This window comes from Protopterus annectens, chromosome 9.part0, assembly GCF_019279795.1.
Source record: "Protopterus annectens isolate FY-2018-M chromosome 9.part0, PAN1.0, whole genome shotgun sequence".
In the NCBI taxonomy this organism is placed as follows: domain Eukaryota; kingdom Metazoa; phylum Chordata; order Ceratodontiformes; family Protopteridae; genus Protopterus; species Protopterus annectens.
In genome coordinates, this window is record NC_056743.1 from 1,477,936,456 (window position 1) to 1,477,958,927 (window position 22,472).

The 22,472-nt window shown below is 40.6% G+C and overlaps 1 protein-coding gene across 5 annotated transcripts in view; it reads left to right on the plus strand.

Moving 5' to 3' along the window:
• The window catches only part of WIZ (WIZ zinc finger), a 3,168,750-nt gene that overhangs the window by 819,078 nt on the left and 2,327,200 nt on the right, over positions 1-22,472 (plus strand). For all 5 annotated transcript variants that reach the window (XM_044084420.1, XM_044084417.1, XM_044084416.1 and 2 more), the window contains one exon: positions 21,298-21,796. In XM_044084420.1, coding sequence (XP_043940355.1) covers positions 21,382-21,796 — 415 coding nt within the window. In that variant the 5' untranslated portion in view covers positions 21,298-21,381. The remainder of the gene's footprint in view (positions 1-21,297; positions 21,797-22,472) is intronic.

Below are 22,472 nucleotides of genomic sequence, written 5' to 3' on the forward strand. Positions count from 1 at the left end.
TTTGTCCCTGATTCTGTTTAGCTTTATCCCTGATGTATTGAGAGCTATGCTATTTTATTTATATATTTTATTAGTTTATTATTTTTGAGGGGGGGGGGGTGACACACCAGCATAGTCAAGTTAGGCATTTTCCGAATTTTTGACACGCCAAGCCCAAAAGTTTCACTATCACTGACCTAGTCTGTTATATTTTTCATCAGTTATCACAAACTTACAGTCTTCTAAGCTATCCATTCTGGAGGAATTGTAATAAAATTACAAAGTTTGCAAGTACCACATGAACCAAACACTTAATTTTCTTGCACTTTAGTCCTTTAACTGTCTGAAGGTGCCTACAACATCCTTTAAAACCACAGGCATATGCCCGTCCATCATTGTTGCACACACCCCATAGAGAACTGCACTCACTGAACCAACAGATGTCACTCAGAAGTTTAAAAGTCATAAAGTTAACTGGCTGTACACTTTGTTGCTAAGCTGTAGAACCTAATTATAACAGATATCAGAAATCTCTCATCCCTTCTACAGTTTAAAATTTCAGTAAAAACATACCTATCAACAAAATTGTCCTGCATTTATAACAAGCCCATTACTAAACCTCTTGTTCAAAATGTCATCCCATCTGCATTTTAAAGTCTCACTGAAATTTCAAAGGCCTGCTAAATGTAACCTAAGAAATGCGTACCCTCAGCAACCTCATAAACAGACAACACAAGCTGCACCCCCATGAAACATACATTGAAGAGTCACAGTGACTCGGTTTAAAAAATCATAAGGCAAGCATCCAGACAATCCAATTTCCTAGTCATAGGTGATTCCATAGTGAGAACTTGCGCAGGAGGGAGTGTATAAATACTTGGGAATTGATGAAGGATCAGCAATAAAACATGAACAAATGTGAATAAAACTCAGTAAGGAATACTTTGGAAGACTTAAATTAATCCTGAGAACAGCATTGACATCTAGGAACAAGATCCAAGCTGTAAATTAATTTGCTCTTCCTGTCCTAACGTATAGTTTTGGAGTGATTGACTGGCCCCAAAAACTGTTGGGTAGATTAGATATTAAAACAAGAAGGATGCTTTCTTGCTCACCAAATGATTTATAAAAATCAGTTTATACCAAGATTTTATATTCACCATTCCGAAGGAGGGACGGGCACCTTGAAATTGATTACATGTGTAGATCTGCAGTCGTGGGATGCCACACATATCTACTGCCCTCACAAGATCCAAATGTAGTGAAAATTTTGAAACATGAGGAGAATAAATCTAAGATGACATCTCTGCTTAATTTAGCAGAAGCATATCAACATCAAGCAGGAATGGAAATCAAACCAGAAGTAGATAAAAACCTGGTAGCAGCTGAATGTGCCAAAAATCAAAAGAAAGAATATAAGGTGAAGGACCAGATGAGAAGGCAAGAAATGTGGAAAAAACATAAATATAATTGCAAGTATAGAAAAGTTCTGGAAGAGCCTTATGTCGATCAAAAACAAATGCAGGAATGGTTAAGGAGAGGCAAATTCAAATCAAGAAAGTAAAGGTTAATATTGGCAGTCCAAGATAGTAGGCTACGTACACGCTGGTTTACAAAATCCATTGAACATGTGGGAAAAACAGACAAATATAGATTTTGTAAAACCGACTTTGAAACAGTCACACACCTTGTTGCTGGTTGCAATACAGTAATGTCAGAAGGACTGTATACTGAAAGGCATAATAATGTGGCGAGACTGTTGCACTGGGGATTGTGTAAACATTATGGTATCGAAGTGGCTGAAAAACACTGGAAACATGAGCCACAAAGCATCATAGAAAATGATGAAGTTTATATCACATGGGATCACCCAGTACCAACAGTTCAAAAGATAGATGCTAGAAAACCAGATATAGTGGTCCAAGAAAAGAAGACAAAAGTAGCATTGATCATTGAAATTGCCACACCCAGAGACTATAGTGACTTGCGTACAGAGAGACACAAAGTCATAAAATACCAGGATCTGCAGGCAGAAACAAGAGCAATGTGGAAGAAAGATACCCAGACAGTTCCAATAGCAGTAGGAGCAATGGGTCTTATAAAAAAAATACAATCATATTTAGACATGTTACCAATCCATGCAACACTGTACAAATTGCAGAAGGAGTCATTACTGGGCACATTGTGGGTGCTGTGAAGAGCACTACTGGCTGACATCAAAGATTGAAGCAGTAAACTTACTAAGCTGGAAATTAATCCCTACGTCACTCGATGGGTTGCCAACTGGCTTGCTGACAGAACCCACACTGTAAAAGTAGCTGACTCCAAATCCAGCTCCAGACAAGTGGAGTATCTCAGGGTTCAGTCCTGGGACCTCTCTTGTTTGGCATCTACTTCTCTGAAGTACAGGCAAACACTAAGGGACTCTGGCTAACAAAGTTCGCAGATGACTGCAAACTGGGAGCCATTATTGAATCCCCAAATGACGTCGATACTGAAACAGATGCTTGGTGCCAGAGCTATGGGCTCAAGCTCAGTGCCAAGAAATGTATAGTTATCCCCTTTGGGAAAAAACATGTACTCATGAATTACCACATAGGTGGCAGTACACTAATCACCGAAAGTGTGGTAAGAGACTTAGGGACACAGGTGGACAGTGGTCTCACCTTCAATAACCACATCGCCACAGCAGTCAGGAAATCCTTCTATGTAGCACACCTCATCACTAAGGGCTTTTCATCCAGAAAAAAGGAAGTCATTGTCCCACTGTACTTATCCCTCATTAGACCCGTTATAGAATACAACGCCCCATTTGGTATGTACCTCTCAAGACGTCTGCAGCAACTGGAAAGGCCGCAGAAATACCTCACTAAAAGAATCACAGGCCTAAAGCAGATGCCCTATGCTGACCGCCTTAAAAAACTCCAGCTATACTCTGTCGCATATCGTCTACTCCGAGGTGATCTCTGCTTAACATACAAGGCCATGTCAAACCCAGAGCTGTTGGACATGCTACAGTTAAAGAAATCCCAATCCCACAGAGCCACACGCTTCAGGGATCTAAACCTTGTCATCACAATAAACAAAACATGCTGGAGGGATAGGTTCCTGACCCAGAGACTCCCCAGACTCTGGAATAGACTGCCCATACATGTCAAGCAGAGCACCTCTTTGGCCCTCTTCAAAAGGAACCTTGATGACTGGATGGGAGAAAGGAAATTCACCCCAGGGATTACATCAGTCACCCTGCTAGACAGGGGTCCAGGGAAGTAAATAATGTGGGAAGAAATAGCCAGGGAATTGTTATGACTGGGGCTTGTACAGGCCCTAGGGCCGATAGCTTAGTGCCAACCTATGAATACTAATTTCATGAACTTTAATCATACTTTGACTTAGGAATGGGGTCCTTTCCCGTCATGGTATTAGAAACCCAAAAGATTTGGAGAAATTAGAAAAGACACAGCCATGTGACACTCACTGGACTGTACAAGGAAAAGGTCATGGTCAGTTATCTATCATATGAGAGGATTCGCCACACATTGCATGCACTCAAGTCCTTGTGCTGAGAGAAACATGATGTGATGTTGGAGTACGTGTCTAAGGCAGGTATGAAGCCAGCCTTCAGCAGCATTTTACCATCACCAAGAATGATGCTGCAATACAAACAAAAGATTATTGTTTCAGCAGTTAGCTTAGCTTCCAGTTTCATTGTAAGGGGAAACAGTATATGCCAGCCTGGGAAGGTCTAACTTCTTTGCCAGGTATGGTCTGCACTTGACATCTTAAAGGTTTTCTATATTGGCTAAAAACTTGTCCACCTCCATAGTGCCTTTTTTAGGCAAAGTTAATTTTCCAAAGTTTCCAACGTAAAACAGAATTTGGATAACATAAACATAAAGGCATTGATGCTCAATACTAAGAGCTTTAGTGAAAAAAAAAACTCCACTACCTTCAGAAAATCCTTATTCCGGAAAACAGTGATGCATGAATTGTCACAGAGACCTGGTTCAAGACCAGTGAGAGTCCTGCATCAGTGCAGGACTTCAGTGCCTACCCCACATTCAGAACATTTGCATTAGATGAAGGCACTAAAGGTGGTTGTCTGTCTATATTCTTAAAAAATGCATTTCACCTGCAGACCCCTTTACCTACAACCCTCTCTGTGTCCCCCTCAGCCCATGCTTTCTCCCTAACCAGTATGAAGTCTGCATGCATTAAGTTAAACACAATTCTCCTAGGAGACTTCAGCCATCCCTCCATTAACTGGGATACCTGTACATCCTCAAACATGTTGCCTGCAAACTTTTGGACTTCATCAGTACAAACTCTGTTGACCAATCAGTCTGCAACACATCCGGGGTGATAAAAACCTTGATTTAGTCTTTACCAATATGGGACAGCTTTGTTCCTCACCAATTATAACTTCTTCCCTGGTCAGATCAGACCTCGCATCATTAACATTCACCATAAAACTAAATCAGGAAGCATCTGCCAGTACCTTGGTTTTCAGAGATTATGTCAAGGATAATCTGCTAAAACCGAATGATGACCTGGCTAAATTCAAAAGTCCCTTCTGTCTTAATAACCCCACTTCTTATGAGGAATCCTATACTGACAAATTTGATGCATATGTAAAAATAAACCCCAATGTTGGGACCGTAATATAAACAAGATCTGAAATAGTAGAAAAAATCATTGCACACTAAATTAAATTTTACTCTCAAGATGTCAGTATTGCTCTTGCTAAATGAACAAGGAACTCTGGACCCTGATCAAATCAGCCAAGCCAGATATGAGGAAAAATGGCCATGCAGGCAAGGAATGACCACAAAGCCTTTAACTATGTTAGAAATCTCAGAAACAATATCCAGCACTGTGTAGAGCTAAGAATAAAGGATATCACATATTTGAACCCAGAGGACAAAGTCAGAGTACTAGCAGACAGATTTAGTTCAAAATTCACCCCGTCTTCTGTCCTATATTCCTAGATCACATACTTGCATGTACATCCCCCTCCCACTGATCTCCCAAAAACAAGCCCTCAAGGTACTATTCGGGTTCAAGAATACTACTTCTATAGGGCCATATAACATATCAGACTGCCTGCTGGCCAACCTGAAAAATGATTTGTCAGACCCCTCTCAAAGATTATCCCATATCAGCTTCTAAACAGGCGTTTTGCTGGATGAGTGGAAGAAAACAACAGTTATTCCCTTGTAGAGAGGTGAGGTGTCAACAGATCTGTGTAATTATAGACCCATAAACAAGACTATCCTCATTTGTAAGGCTATGGAAAGGATCATTATGCTAGTAATAAATAAGGACATACGTATACTATAAATTGTTGACCTAAGCCAGTTCAAATTTATCAAGGGCAGATAGTGTGTATTTAACCTGGTCAGCTTCTTCAAGAAATGGATGAAGGCATATCAGTTGCACACTGCATACCTAGACCTCACAAAAACATTCAATACCATCCCACACTTAGGTACTGTAAATAACTCTCCTAGCCAAACATAAATCTGTATGTTTCTTTGGTAGCAAATTGACTCAGAAATACCCAGGAAGTTATGGTGGGTGGCTCTACCTCCTCCAAAAGACCTTTCACTAGCGATATACCCCAGGGTTCCATTCTTGAGCCAGTCCTCTTTGGCTTTTACTTCTTGGAAGTCAAAGCAAATGTCAAGAGTTTATGGCTGACCAAGTTTGCAGACAACTGTAAACTTGGTGCCATCATAAACTCCCCAGAGGGCACCATAATCCTCAAAGAACATCTTTTCTAAACAAATAACTGGTATCAAAACCATGGACTAAAACTAAATGTCAAGAAATGCCTAATTGTGTCCTTCAGAAAGCATGACTTTTCTTTCAACTATCGCATTGATAACACATCCCTGAAAGTCAATTCCGTAGTCAGGGATCTGATTCCCAGTAAGGAAACCGGATGGGACCTGGAGAATGGTACAGGATCTGCAAGCTGTGAATGCTGCTGTAGTACCAAGGGCTCCTATGGTCCCAGATCCATCTGTTTTGTTAAATGATATCCTTCCCACAGATAAGTATTTTTCTGTCATTGATATCAGTATTTTTCCCATCCCTCTACAGGAAACTAGTAGGTTTTGGTTCACTTTTACGCTCATGAGCAAGCAGGCTGCCGCTGTGAAAGTTTCACAAGAAATGTCAACAAACCTGGCACAGTTTCAACGGAGGCTGTCTGTGAGTCTGAAACTATTCGGTTATTGCATTTCAAGAGGGACATAAGGTAAACAAATCTAAATTACAATTTTGTAAAGCTGAAGTACGATATCTAGGCTATACCATTTCAAATGCTGGTAGACAACTAAATAACTGTATAAAAGAAGCTATTTTACAGGCACCAATGCCCAGTACAAAAATATAATGATGTCATTTTTACGAATAACTAACTTTTGTGATTCCCAATTATGCAGAGGAAGTGAGTCCACTTTCATAACTTATTTTTGCACTTCCCATGGCAGCACATGACGCGCTGCAATGGACAGATAAGGCAATACAGGCATTTACTAGGGTAAAGCAACTGATAGCAGGATCTGCAACACTTAGCTTCCCTGACTATACAAAACCTTTTGTTCAGACAGTAGATTGTAAGCAGGGCTTTATGACATCGGTTCTGTTGCAAACTTATGGGAATAAGTTGAGACCATTAGCTTTTTATTCCAGTAAACTGGACACAGTGGCACGATCATTGCCACACTGTGTACAAGCGCTGCACTGGCCGTGCAGGCGCCTGCAACCCTAGTTTTGTTTCATGACCTTGGTACCGCACTCTGTCGCGGTAATACTTCTACAGGATAAAGTTACCTTTCTCTCTCCTAGCAGACACTTGTCCTGCATGACAACATTACTATCACAACCACACATGACCATTGAGCGATGCACCACTCTTAATCCAGCCACGCTGTTACCTACAGCTGATGACGGTGCCCCTCACGTATGTTTAGACTTAATACACTCTAATGTCTTGCCAAGACCAGACCTTAAGGATCAGCCTTTGGCAAATTCAGATTGGACCCTGTTCAGATGGGTCAAAGAATGAGGCAGGTATTACACAAGTGGGTTATGCAGTCACAACTGAGACTAAGGTACTAGAGGCAAAACCTCTCCCCAGGAATCTGTCCGCCGCAAGCTGTTGAATTGATTGCTTTGACCAGAGCATGTATCATTTCCAAGGATAAGGCAGTGACTATCTACACAGATAGTCAGTATGCTTTTCCACGATCCATGTCTTTGCACAGCAATGGAAAAATAGGGAATGGTTACTGCCTCAGGAAAGGAAATAACCCACAAGGATTTAATCCTTAGCCTCTTACAAGCTGTCCAACTGCCACGGGATTGGCCATCTGTAAGTCGCACACACAAATGCCAAGGATCCAGTATCACTTACAAATGCACTAGCTGACAAAACTGCAAAAAGTGTAGCCTTAACCTCTACTTTTGCACTCGAGACCACACAAAAAGAACTTCACCCTACAGATAAATTTGATCTACAAACTTTACAAGTAATGCAGGAACTTGGTACAGTTCAGGAAAAACAGCGATGGGTTAAATATGGGGCTATTCAAAAGCAGGGAGTTTTTGTAGGTCCAAATAATAAGTATGTCTTGCCAACAAACCTTTTTAGGTATGCCTCATTAATGACGCATGGCCCATCTCATCTGGGCCCTGCTGCTATGTTTCAGATGACCCAGCAAATTTTCTGGACCAAGGGCTTTATAGCATATGCTAAACGATTTTGTTGGTCGTGCCTGCTTTGTGCACGATACCATGGTGGTGGGGTGCGAATCACCCCAGCAGCTTTTCCGCTGCCTCCGTATCCAGTTCACACAATCTGTATGGATTTTATTGAACTAACTCCTGTTCAACAGAAGCGATTTGTGTTAGTCATTATTGATGCTTTTACAAAATGGGTAGAAGCTTTTCCGGTAGCACACTCAGATGCACTGTCAGTAGCCAAGGCTCTTACAAATAACATTATCTCTCATTTTGGGCTACCTACATGCATCTATTCTGATAATGGCACACATTTCGTGAACCAAGTTATTCAAAAGCTGGCCGCCGTTTTTCAGATCAAGTTAAAACATCACTGTGCCTACCACCCACAGTCAGCAGGGTTGGTTGAACGCCATAATGGCATTCTCAAAGGCAAGTTACATAAACTCATGGCCGAGACACATCAGTCTTGGATAAACTGCTTACCTCTGGCACTCCTGTCAATGCGTACCTTATTACGTCCCGCAGTGGCAAGGTCTTTTGCCTGCGGAACGTGAGGGGGGTGAAGAGATAGCAGATTACATGAGGAAAATGCTGACAAAAACTAACACTTCTTTAACGAATTATTATTTTTCAGATCAGAAGAACAACAGGATCCTGAAAGTGGAACCAGGAAACTGAGGAACACTAATTAGTAGTAATCTTGTTTTGTATGAATATCTGACTATTGTAGCAATGCAAATACCGGAAGGATTTAGTCTTTCCCCACAAAAGCATTCCAAACTAATTTTGTTGTTAATAAGTGTGATTGTTACTTTTCTGTTTTGGCGTTTTATTTTCAAACAAACTAGCCAAGTGAAGAGATGAAAATACAGCTTGGCATCCACCCTTTAATACGCATAAGCTATTAAATATGCATATGCTTTGTCTTTTAATGTTTCAAATTGTTGGATATGCACAGCTATCCCTACTGTACATGGTGGCCTGATGTTAGGTACAGTCCCTTTGGGGCCAAATGATACATGGACTAATTTACTGTTTGAAACTTCAAACGTAGCCTTAAAGGACAAAATAGCACTACCCCTCATGGGTCGTCAGAATGGAACTGTATGTTTCCAGAGATCTGGAAAAATTAAGGTTGGATGGAGTCAATGTAATGTAACCATAATTCATAACTGTACATTAGATGGGCACTGTGCAACAAGTTTCAAGCCTATAAGAGTGCTTATTAATAGTACAGGGCTTATTAATGTCACAAGTTTTGTTGAAAAATGTTATCTGTGTATGATCCTTTGTTTAAAGGGATACAAGACAAAGGAAATCATTCTATTCCAGTAAATATCACTCTTAAAGTGAATGACTGTTATTTTGTCTGTGGTAAAAAGGCATACAAATGGTTACCAAGGAATTGGTCAGGCAGTTTGTTTTTTGGGTTATTTGGCACCAGCTATAAGACATTCATTTACTCTTCCCCAAGGTAAAATCTGAAATGCGTGCTGTGAATAAACCTGTTAATCCCGTAGGTAACATTGATGCATCCTGAATCTATCATCACGATTTGGCCCACAGTAGCAGCAAGGGACTGTCACACATGGACTTGGGTGATGATGTCATTTCTTGGGCTGGTATTCTTCCAGCTTATGGGACAGTAAAATCTATTTGGGAGCTCAGAAAACTGTCAAAACTGTTAGAAACTCTGAGCAATGCAACTTTTTCTGTGCTAGGATTGGTGACGGATGAGTTAACTGCAATAAGGACTGTAGTGTTGCAGAATCGAATTCACCCTAGCGTAAAGGCGGTACTTGCAAGTGTTGTCCGTTCATTACAGACAACTGATATGACATTAACAGTCATCTGGAGATCCTACAGCAAGTTTCTGAACTTACAAAACCAGGACAGAATCCATTGACTGACTTTTTCCAAAATTGGTTTGGGAATTGAGGAACAGTATTTATGAATGTCTTAATTGCTGTATGTATTGGTGCCATTATATTCCTACTGTTGGGTTGTTGCTGCATTCCTTGCATCCGAATGATAATATCGAGTGTATTGTCTGCCAATGCAACTAAAGCTTATTATTCTGAATATACAGGAAATGAACTGTGTTAAAACCTGTATGAATAAAATGTATTACTGGGGATACAAAGTGTTGTGAGGGGGGAAATGTAGTAACAATCTTTGTGTTCAACATCTTTGTATCCTGTATAGGAAGGGTTAAAATGTGAAACTGCATTGCGTGCAAAGAAATAAGCTAAAATGAGTTGTTTTTCTTGTAAGGAATTTGCTGACCAGAAAGGAATGCACAGATGCTACTTTGGTCCAGGCACAGGCCTATCTTGGGACTGACCTCTGACCAAGGAGGAGTGCATAGATGTTACCTTGATGTAGGCACCAACTTATCTTGTGTCTGACTTTTTACCATCTAAGGCTCCACTGAGTGAATTTATAGCCTTGACTGAAATTCCTTGTCTAGTAACCAGCTGCTGAGTATGCATGAAAGAGGGTATAAAAACCCATGTAAAGTGTGTAGAAATTAGACTGCTGACAACCAAGAACTTTTTGTGGCAGATCTCCATGCATGTTAAATAAACTCTTTTTTGGCCTACCTTCTTTTGCTGCGTGATTCTTCCAGTATATGTTAAGAGTATTAAAAATCTTTTGACAGAATTGTTATGACTGGGGCTTGTACAGGCCCTAGGGCCGATAGCCTAGTGCCAACCTATGAACCTATGAATACTAATTTCATGAACTTTAATCATACTTTGACTTAGGAATGGGGTCCATTCCCGTCATGGTATTAGAAACCCAAAAGATTTGGAGAAATTGGAAAAGACACAGCCATGTGACACTCACTGGACTGTACAAGGAAAAGGTCATGGTCAGTTATCTATCATATGAGAGGATTCGCCACACATTGCATGCACTCAAGTCCTTGTGCTGAGAGAAACATGATGTGATGTTGTCTAAGGCAGGTATGAAGCCAGCCTTCAGCAGCATTTTACCATCACCAAGAATGATGCTGCAATACAAACAAAAGATTATTGATTTCAGCAGTTAGCTTAGCTTCCAGTTTCATTGTAAGGGGAAACAGTATATGCCAGCCTGGGAAGGTCTAACTTCTTTGCCAGGTATGGTCTGCACTTGACATCTTAAAGGTTTTCTATATTGGCTAAACACTTGTCCACCTCCATAGTGCCCTTTTTAGGCAATGTTAGTTTTCCAAAGTTTCCAACGTAAAACAGAATTTGGATAACATAAACATAAAGGCATTGATGCTCAATACTAAGAGCTTTAGTGAAAAAAAAAAAACTCCACTACCTTCAGAAAATCCTTATTCCGGAAAACAGTGATGTATGAATTGTCACAGAGACCTGGTTCAAGACCAGTGAGAGTCCTGCATCAGTGCAGGACTTCAATGCCTACCCCACATTCAGAACATTTGCATTAGATGAAGGCACTAAAGGTGGTTGTCTGTCTATATTCTTAAAAAATGCATTTCACCTGCAGACCCCTTTACCTACAACCCTCTCTGTGTCCCCCTCAGCCCATGCTTTCTCCCTAACCAGTATGAAGTCTGCATGCATTAAGTTAAACATAATTCTCCTAGGAGACTTCAACCATCCCTCCATTAACTGGGATACCTGTACATCCTCAAACATGTTGCCTGCAAACTTTTGGACTTCATCAGTACAAACTCTGTTGACCAGTCAGTCTGCAACACATCCGGGGTGATAAAAACCTTGATTTAGTCTTTACCAATATGGGACAGCTTTGTTCCTCACCAATTATAACTTCTCCCCTGGTCAGATCAGACCACGCATCATTAACATTCACCATAAAACTAAATCAGGAAGCATCTGCCAGTACCTTGGTTTTCAGAGATTATGTCAAGGATAATCTACTAAAACCGAATGATGACCTGGCTAAATTCAAAAGTCCCTTCTGTCTTAATAACCCCACTTCTTATGAGGAATCCTATACTGACAAATTTGATGCATATGTAAGTAACTGCATAGATACATGTGTCCCACAAAGAAGTGAATACAATGTCACATATAAAAATAAACCCCAATGTTGGGACCATAATATAAACAAGATCTGAAATAGTAGAAAAAATCATTGCACACTAAATTAAATTTTACTCTTAAGATGTCAGTATTGCTCTTGCTAAATGAACAAGGAACTCTGGACCCTGATTAAATCAGCCAAAGCAAGATATGAGGAAAAATGGCCATGCAGGCAAGGAATGACCACAAAGCCTTTAACTATGTTAGAAATCTCAGAAACAATACCCAGCACTGTGTAGAGCTAAGAATAAAGGATATCACATATTTGAACCCAGAGGACAAAGTCAGAGTACTAGCAGACAGATTTAGTTCAAAATTCACCCCGTCTTCTGTCCTATATTCCTAGATCACATACTCGCATGTACATCCCCCTCCCACTGATCTCCCAAAAACAAGCCCTCAAGGTACTATTCGGGTTCAAGAATACTACTTCTATAGGGCCATATAACATATCAGACTGCCTGCTGGCCAACCTGAAAAATGATTTGTCAGACCCCTCTCAAAGATTATCCCATATCAGCTTCTAAACAGGCGTTTTGCTGGATGAGTGGAAGAAAACAACAGTTATTCCCTTGTACAGAGGTGAGGTGTCAACAGATCTGTGTAATTATAGACCCATAAACAAGACTATCCTCATTTGTAAGGCTATGGAAAGAATCATTATGCTAGTAATAATTAAGGACATACGTAAACTATAAATTGTTGACTTAAGCCAGTTCAAATTTATCAAGGGCAGATAGTGTGTATTTAACCTGGTCAGCTTCTTCAAGAAATGGATGAAGGCATATCAGTTACACACTGCATACCTAGACCTCACAAAGGCATTCAATACCATCCCACACTTAGGTACTGTAAATAACTCTCCTAGCCAAACATAAATCTGTATGTTTCTTTGGTAGCAAATTGACTCAGAAATACCCAGGAAGTTATGGTGGGTGGCTCTACCTCCTCCAAAAGACCTTTCACTAGCGATATACCCCAGGGTTCCATCCTTGAGCCAGTCCTCTTTGGCTTTTACTTCTCGGAGGTCAAAGCAAATGTCAAGGGTTTATGGCTGACCAAGTTTGCAGACAACTGTAAACTTGGTGCCATCATAAACTCCCCAGAGGGCACCATAATCCTCAAAGAACATATTTTCTAAACAAATAACTGGTATCAAAACCATGGACTAAAACTAAATGTCAAGAAATGCCTAATTGTGTCCTTCAGAAAGCATGACTTTTCTTTCAACTATCGCATTGATAACACATCCCTGAAAGTCAATTCCGTAGTCAGGGATCTGGAAACCTATGTTGACAGTGAACTGTCCATTGATCACCATATATCCAGTATTGTAAGGAAGCCCTTTTTCATTACACATATATCCAAAGGTATGGTGTCCAGGTCCAAGGATGTCATCTTTCCATTGTACTCGGCTCTCATGAGGCCAGTCATTGAATACGATAACACACTTGTTACAACTGGATTGACCACATTACTTTCTCAAAAAGTTAAGAGCCTAAATCATGAAAAATATGCAGACCATCTCAAAGTCTTTGTGAACCTACTCAGTATCATAGAGCCTACTAAGGGGTAAACGCTGTCTTGTGTATAGAGGCTCAACAGTCCTTATCCTGTCAGACATATTGCACATTAGGAAGTCCAATGTTAGAGTGAACATCAGCTCAAAGGTTCTCAGTCTCTTTTGTAACATATATAGAACATATGGAGGGACAGATGTGTATCCAGAAAATACCTCTTCTTTGGAATTGTCTGTCTTCCACTCCACATAAAGCAAAGTACTTCTCTTATTTTATTCCAGTGTAATTTGGACAAATGGATGGGAAACTACAAATTCACTCCTGGTTTAGCAACCATGTTTCTCATGGACAGGGACAACAAATAAATGTCCCAACATCTCCTTGTTCTGTCTACCTCTAGGTTATTTGTTTGCAAATTATAAGGGATAAAAACTACCTTGAGAATGTAATGCTAGGCTTTGTAAAATACTCACAGATCAATAGCGAAGTACCTATGAATCTGTGGATATCAACAAAATGGTCCTGGCCTTTTAGTAGTCATATTGTTAAGTTCTCAACTTATGCAGTCTAACCTAATTAATACTATAAAAATCTTCATACTTTTACTATAGGAATCTCCTGCTTACAGTTCTAAAGTGAATTTTACCTGTTTGGATAACATATGCATATGTATCGTTTGTTATCCTGGTACTAAAATTAAAATGTGACTATATACATCCAATGTAAAGTTCATAGGTTCATAGGTTCATACTAGGCTATCTGCCCGAGGGCATTTACAAGCCTAGCCCATAGTTTTGTGGCTTACGCCACCCCTTTAGTATGGGGAACTATACCCATTATTTTGCTGTGCCTCTGTTGAGCAGTGACACTGAGGTAATCCCTGGGGTATATCTGCGATCTCCCATCCATTGGTCAAGATTTCTCTTGAACAAGGCCAGCGAGGTGCTCTGCCTCACATATACCGGGATTTTATTCCACAGCATAGGAGTCTTTGGGTGATGAATCTATCCCTCCAGCACGTCCTATTAATAGCCGTGTCGAGGTTTAAGTCTCCGCCTTGTGGCTCTGACGGATCTAGATTTTTGAGGTGAAGCATATTCATCAAATCTGGGTTTGACATGGCCTTGTATGTTAGGCAAAGGTCACCTCTGAGCAAAGTAAAGCGCAAGTGTTACTGAATAGAGCTGGAGTTCTTTCAGTCGGGCAGCATAGGACAGATGTTTGAGACCCTTTATCCTTTTGGTGAGGAACTTTGTGGCCTCTCCAGCTGCTGCAAGTGTCGGGTCAGATACATTCCGAATGGGGCATTGTACTCAATCATTGGTCTGATGAGTGATGAGTATAGGGAGACTATGACCTCCTTGATCTAGATGAGAATCCCTTCATGATAAGGTGGGCAATGTAGAAGGTCTTCCTAACTACTTTAGCTACATGGGTGTCGAATGACAGACTACTATCAACCTGGGTCCCCAGGTCCCTGATAACTTCTTCTGTACTCAGTGGATTGCCACCTATTTGGTAGCTAGGTAACCTTGTTTTTCCCGAAGGGTATGACTATGCATTTTTGGCATTTAACTTTAGGCCATGGCTCTGGCACCAGTTATCCGTTTCTGTGAGACCCTTCTGAAGGATATCTGTGTCAGATGTGTTTTCTACTATGGCCAGTTTGCAGTCATCTGCAAACTTTGTCAGCCATAACCCTCCTGTGTTTGCTTGTACTGAAAAGTAGATGCCAAACAAGAGTGGGCCCAGGACTGAGCCCTGTGGTACACCACTTGTGACAGGCTTTGAGTCTGACATGGCGCCAGCAACTCTGACCCTGTGGGTTCTGTCACTCAGCCAGTTTGCAACCCATCTTGTGATGTATGGGTTAACATTTAAGCTGATGAGTTTTTCAATGATACCCGAGTGGGGTATTGTATCAAAGGCCTTCGCCAGATCGAGGTAGGCTGTATGGACTGCCTTTCCTCATCAATGGCTTTGGTGACTGTTTCAAAAAGTCAACCAAGTTTAGAAGGCATGATCTGCCTTTGACAAAGCCAAACTGGGATGGATCCAAAGTCTGCAAATTCCCTATGTCTTTATTTATGAGGTCCATTATGATCCTCTCCATGGCTTTGCAGATAAGGCTTGTCAAGCTAATGGGCCGGTAATTTCCAGGGTCGGTGGAGGCACCGCCTTTGTGAAGTGGGACCACAGTTGCAGTATCCAGAGGTAAGACTATGATTAAACAGCTGTCCTAGCTGTGGGTTTAATTCCTCGTTGAGTTGGAGCACACAGCCGGGGACACCATCAGGTCCCATGGATGCTGTGTTTTTGCTTTGGAGAGAGCAGTTCTCACTTTTGGAGATGTTTGGGGGGCTGCAATCGCTTGGTATAGATATCTCTCCTTTTGGGGGGGCGGAGAAGTTTGCACTGAACCTGTCAGCCAGTATGTTGGCAATGTCTGTAGGATCAGTAATCTTCACATTATTTTGAACTAGTTCTGAGCATATCTGGGAGTTTCCTCCCAGGTTTCTAACATAGCTAAAGAAGGCCTTATGATTGTCTTTTGAGTCTTTAGCTATTTTTCTCTCAAAATTTGCTTTGGATGATTTTATGAGAGCTCTTAGTTTTTTACTTATAGTGATCAAGGGTGTCTTACCTTTTAAGGATTTTGCTCTATCTTGTAGTAGCTTCCTCCTTTTGTTGTAGAGTTTGTTTATGGCTGGGGTCCACCAGAGTGGACGCTTGCCTTTGGTACAAAGAGTCTTTGTTTTGCTTGGGATTGCCTTATCCATGCAGTCCTGCAGGTGCTGGTAGAAGGCATTTGTAAGTGATTCAGCGGCTTGAGTACTGTTTTCCGTGGGGCCTTAAAGGAGACCACACTAGTCTTTAGAAGTGTGAAGTCGGCGAAGTTCTTTACTGTGGTCTCTTTTTATTTCAGGTGGGGTGGGATGAGGACCTCCAGCGAGATTAGTTTGTGATCTGATCTCACCAGTGAGGGGTATACTTCCGGTGTTGAACATTGTGCTCCCATGTTCGTGATGATGAGATCAAGTATGTTTTCTCCTCTTGTGGGGATGGTGACTAGTTGTTCCATGGCATTTGAGTTTATGAATTCCAGGAACTTTTGGGCTAGGGTGTTTGGGCTTGAGTAGTGTTCCCAGTCTATATTAGGGTAATTGAAGTCACCTAGTATGATGGTGATTGGTGATACATTTATCCCCTCTAGTGTTTTCAGGAAGGCCATGTGAGGTTCCTGAGTTTGTGAGGGTGGCCTGTAACATGCTACAATTTGCAGAGCAGTCTTGCCTATGGTTAATTGCACCTGGATGGTCTCCGATGCATCGTGCGTTGCCACCAGTCTTGAGGTGTGGGTGTCTTTGATGAATATGGATACCCCCCCTCCTTTCTTGGTATTGTCCGGATTTTGGGGCCGGAACGCATGATAAGAGGTAAAACCTGATAGTGCTGGGGTGCTCTCAAGAGCCTTGAACCAGGTTTCTGTCACTGCACAGACATCGATGTTCTCCATACTGAGAAGGGCCTCGTGCATTTTGAGATTTAGACTTCTGGCATTGAGCAGCATTTCCCTTAGTTTTTTTCCTTTTTTGTGTTCTAGGGTGGTAGGTTTAGAATTTGAGCCTTGCCTAAAAAAGGCACTATGGGGGTGGCAAGAGCCTTTGCCAATATCCGGAATCCCAGGGGTGACAGGTGCTGTAATGTAATGCTGAATGTCATATAGATGCATATGAGATTAACATAATGAACGCACTGTAGAGTGTATGCAATATGGTGATTACCTGTTCATTTATACCTTAGTGTTATATTTTATATTTTTACTATTAACTCATGCTAACTGCCTGTGAAAATGTTTGTAATGTGAAGCTTTTCTCACCATACCTGATGAGGAGCTTTGCCCAGTCAGACTTTTCCAGTAATCCAAGGCAAATAGATAAGTAGTTTTGATAGTAGGTAGGATGTTATCTTGTTTGAAGTGTAGATGGAGTTTATTCCAGAGGAAGGGAATGTGTTACCTAAAATTCTGTCATACCAGCAGGTGTTCTTGAACTTAAAGTGGAATTTGAGGTCTTTGGCACAGGTGCTAGACAGACCGTTGTTGAAATATGGAGGAGGAGGTGAAAAAGGGTATGGATTTTGGTGTTTGAAAGGCCAAACTGATATCACCCTCAGGAGCGTATGCAAGCCAAAATAAAGGAATAGGGCTTTTAGTTTTTAGTATAGCTTAGATTTTGTAGTCCAGAAAACGTCTTGGTCAGAAACATGTGGAACTTTTTCAAGTTGGTAAAGTTGCTTTGTGAGGAACCTTTCAAAATGGTCATGAAATACAAAGATAGGTCTAATAAGGGAAAAGTGTCGAGGACCCAAGACTATGTGGAATATAGAGGAGATGCTTTTACAGATCAGCTGAGCAAGGCAGAAGGACTTCTTAACCACAGCTGAGACACAGTGCTCAAAAGAACGGGTGTTGTTAACATAGTACCCAAGTCTCATATAATTGTGTCTCCTTTTAGAGAGATTCCAACGATATTGTAAGAGGAAGGGGTGATGTCACTCTCAGAGGTAGCTGTACTGCATTTCTTGGTATTTAAGGTGTGCTCATGAATTACGCATCAGGCATTGATCTCATTCAGCTCCAGCTGGAGTATCGTGAGTGTTGGGGGGGGATTTGACAGTTGCATATATTTTACAGTCATCAGCAAACTTGGTTAGCCATAATCCCAACACCAACACTAGTTCAGTTTTGAGAAGTAGATACTGAATAGAAGGGAGGCCTAGGGCCGAGCCCTGTAGAACCCTACTGATAACACTCTTGCTGGGACAATGTGCCTTAGCAGTGTCAGTTGTTATCAGAGAGTTGGTTAGCTATCCAGCAGACTACAGTCAGGTTTGTTTTAACTTGGGAGAGTTTACCTGTGGTACTAGCACTTGGGATGGTGTCAAAAAGCCATGGTGAGGTCAGTAGTATGGACTTTCAGGCCTTCGGCCTGGGCTTTAGTGACCATTTTAAAAAAATGTATTAGGTTTAGTAGGCATAACTTAGTTTTTACAAATCCTAATTGGTTTTGGTCCAAGGTGTCCTTAAGTCACCTGTGTCATTGTTTATCAGCATTTATGTAGGAAGTAACTTTACAGATGATACTTGTGAGGCTAATTGGTCTATAGTTTATAGGGTCTGGCGTGAAGCCTCTTTTGTGTAATAGTAACAGTTATGGCTGTTCTCCACACCTCAGGAACATAACCCATGGGGAGCCTTAAATTGAATAGGTTCAAGAGGGATTTGGCTAAATGCTGCTTGACACTTACTAGCAGGCAGTTGTGGGTATTATCAGGTTCCATGCATCTAGTATTTTTGGTTTTGAATAGTGTGGACATCCCCTGTTTCAAAGTGATTTTTGGAAGTATGAGATGATTGATAGTGGGAGGAACATCTGATTGGGCTGGAGTATGAAATTAGTACTGAATTTGTATGTGAAGATGTGGAGCTACTATTGTAACTAAGGTCAGTACAGCAGTGGGCATAATGTTTAAGTTTCCTAATGTAACTGAAGAGGGCCTGTTGGTTACTTTTAGACCTGGTAGTAACCCTGAGTTCATATCTGACCTTGTACTCCTTGATGGTGTACTTGAATGGTTTTGCGGGTTAATTTTAAGTCCCATTTTATATTGGGAGAATCGGGATCTGCTACTGATAACTTGATTTTTTTTTCTTTTTTGAAAGATTTCTTTATATGGGAATTGTACCATATGAGCTTTTTTTTCTGAATTTGCAGTTATTTTTAAGGAGGATGGAAACCAATTTTTTCATTCATCTATCCATAAGGGAATAGAATTCTGCAGAGTATATAGTAACATCAGGTACCTGGGTTATTTGGAGAAAAAAACAGGCAGAGGTCAAGTTCAGAAATTGTTATAAAACAAGTATAAGTTGTAATTTCTCAAGCAATGTATATTATTGCAGAGCACAATGGCAAAGAATAGAGGATTTTTATTTTGCCCACAGTGAGGGATATTTGGTAATGAGGGGGCAGCCTGAGAAGCCAAATTGGTGACCACCACCATAGGTTAATATATACATTTTGATAATTCAGTCATGGTTTGTTTTTATTATTATAGTACAGTGGCGTTATATGCTTGATATACATTACTTACTCATTTCCTGTTTTGTCTCTTTTCACTGATGCAAATCAGCAGGGACAGCCTAGTGAAGCTCGCTTATGCTTTGTTGCTGGCTGTTCCATCACTGGTCTTTAGTGCAACAATTTAAATTTGCTGTGAATTTTACTGCAATATGTTGTGTTGTGCAAGCTGACACTGTATGTTTTAATGGTTTTTGGCCTTCTTTCTCCCCTGTGGTGCAAACATAGAGTTAATATAAATAATTTAGGCAGGTATGGAAGGAGCAAGAGGAACTTGCTTCTTTTCAGAAAAGATTTTTTGTGCTCTTTTAGTGTTTTCAGTTGATGGCTTTCAGAATGCCTTGATGGGTTGTAGGTAAAAACTTAGTCATGTACTTTGCATGGCCACAACAGTGTTCTGCACTGTGTTGTATGAGTACACTTTGTGCAACTGTAAACACAGCATCAGGACTGAAACAGAATTTTATTTTATGTCTTGTTTAAATGATGAAGACATTATTTAAATATGTTTTGCACTGAGTGAACAATGAAATATGGTTGGTGGTGCTTGAATTTTTTTTTTGTTGTTAGCTATGCTTATATGTATTTTAGAGCAGTAGAGCAGTTACAGACTCTTTTATTCATTACTTTGGCTTTTAAATCCTGATTGGAGTGTAGTATACTTCATTGGAAGGTAAGATTTCCCATTCTGTATTTTTTTATTAATGATTTTTTTTTATCCATGTCGTCGGACAATACCTGTCAACTGCTATGATTTTAGGCATAGCGTTATGATTTTGCCCATGAGATTTAGCCTTGCTCCTCCTAGATTCAGGATGTTCATTATAAAGTCAGACCTGTTCATAGGTATGTTCTTTTTATTGCATATATAAACTAAGCCCATACAAAGATTCACATCTACAACCTGTAAAGGGGGTAGTGCATAAAGACCTCATGTTGTAAAACATAAGAAAGTACTCCTCTTTCTGAGCCTCTGCTGTGACTCTTAACGGTTACTGCTCATTTTTAATGTCTGGTGGCTGAGTAGTAAACGTCAGCTTGATTCTGAATTCCTCCGTTCCTTCCTTTACACCTGCGTGACCTTTCCCATGAATCTTACTACCAGCTAAGCCCTAGTTGGATACCCCACTCAGCATGCTGTAGCTGTTGGGGGACCACAGGAAGGTTATACATAAACTCCTACTTTCTGGCAGGTCACCTGTGTGTGGTACACCTGACTGGACCTTTAGTCATGTACACTGCCATGAGTGCAGGGCTCAGACAACATGGCTGCAGCAACACAGCTGCCTGTGCCTGGAGTCTATGGTGACTTCCATTTCCCATGCCCAGAATGACAGCACTGGTTTCAGAGATTACCATACTTCCCAACAGGAATGCCAGTCAGAATTGGTTGCCCTGAGCAAAGCTTCTGTGCAGGCAGGATACCTGTGTGGCTAATGCTGATGTCCTTTTAATATTATAATGTTGGTGGTGGTTGTTACAGAAAGGGAATCTGCTTGGCTTTGGATATAGAAGCACATCAAAGTGTGTTGGCACCTTTCTGATTGCAGTTGTTATGCAATGAAGAGTCTCTACTTCCTCTGAACCTCATTTCATAGGTTGTCTTTTTTTTGTGGCTTAGCATAGCTATGTATGCCAGTCACAGATGTAGAATATGAAACTGTAGGTGTGCGAGGAGCATGCTGGGTCAGGTTGTTTGCTTTCTTTCTGTAGCAGAGTTTGTTGTTTTCCATCCTATTTTTGGATACTTTGCTCTAATGTTTGGAAGTATTATGTGTGCTAGTATTGTTGGGCTTAATTATAATTGTATTACTGATACAATTTCTTTGATTTTTTTAGCTGCGAGAAATCATTGCTGAAACATGTAGTTGGATACAGCTTTAAAGGCTTTTGGTCTCCAGCATAAAGAAGAAATTTGGTGTTATGGAGCAGGCAGTTTATGAACAGTTACTCGAGAAGGAGAATGCATTGCAGGGTGACAGTGATTCATTAACAATAAACTGCTTCTTCAACTCCGTAAGACAGACCGATCAAAATGAGGAGACTGTAGCCACAGCAAGCAGTGCCCAAGAAGAAGAGTGGACTGAACTTCAGAATGTAGACATGTCCAACATAGATGAACTCTCTGAGTCTTCAGCTAGAGATGCTGTTGACACACACCTCTTCTCGGAAGCTTTTCAGTCTCTAAGTCCATCAGAGGACGTTAGTACTGATATGGACCTTGGGCCAAAAGCACAAATCAGTGTTGATGTACTGAGCAATTTTCAGGAAGGCAGCAGTGCTTTCACTCAACTCCGTAAGCAGAGAGCAGAATTGAGCATGAGAGATGACATGGAGGGTAAGTTTTCAAACAAGCACGTCTGTATACACTAAATGTTGCATTCTCTGTTTTGTGAATACTGCGATTTAGGGAGCAAGCGTTGAGACAATAAATATGTAGGAAATTTCACCTTTTCATTCTTCATGCTAATGGTAGCAGAAAAGTCATTTGTCATTGCTAACACTACAAATTCTGCTGTGCCATCTTTGATAGCTTTGCATGGAAACTGTAGTCACTAAACATGGAGGTAATGAAAGGTACTGTATTTCAACTTTTTTTTTAGTGAACACGAGGCAGTTAAGTACAGTCTTTCTGCTGAGAATGTATACTGTAAGAGTCAAAATGTTAAATCAAGCTGTGAGGTGTAAAACTAAACATCTAGATCAGTGTATTCCTAACAGTATTTATTTATTTATTTGATAGTTGTATTAGTCCACTCAGCCACGTTGTAGGCCTTAAGGCAGGAATTAATTCCACACACACACACCATGCATAATTATACAAAGTCGAGTAGATATAAAAACACAAAACAAACCTGAACTATCATGTAGAAAAAAAATTAAAAAATGAGGCATGTAAATTCAGAATGTGTACAGATTTATCTGACAAATGACTGGAAATGTGTGCAGAGATCAGGTTACTTCAACTGTTCTTTCACCAATCATGCTCGTTTATAGTATAAGATGAACATTCT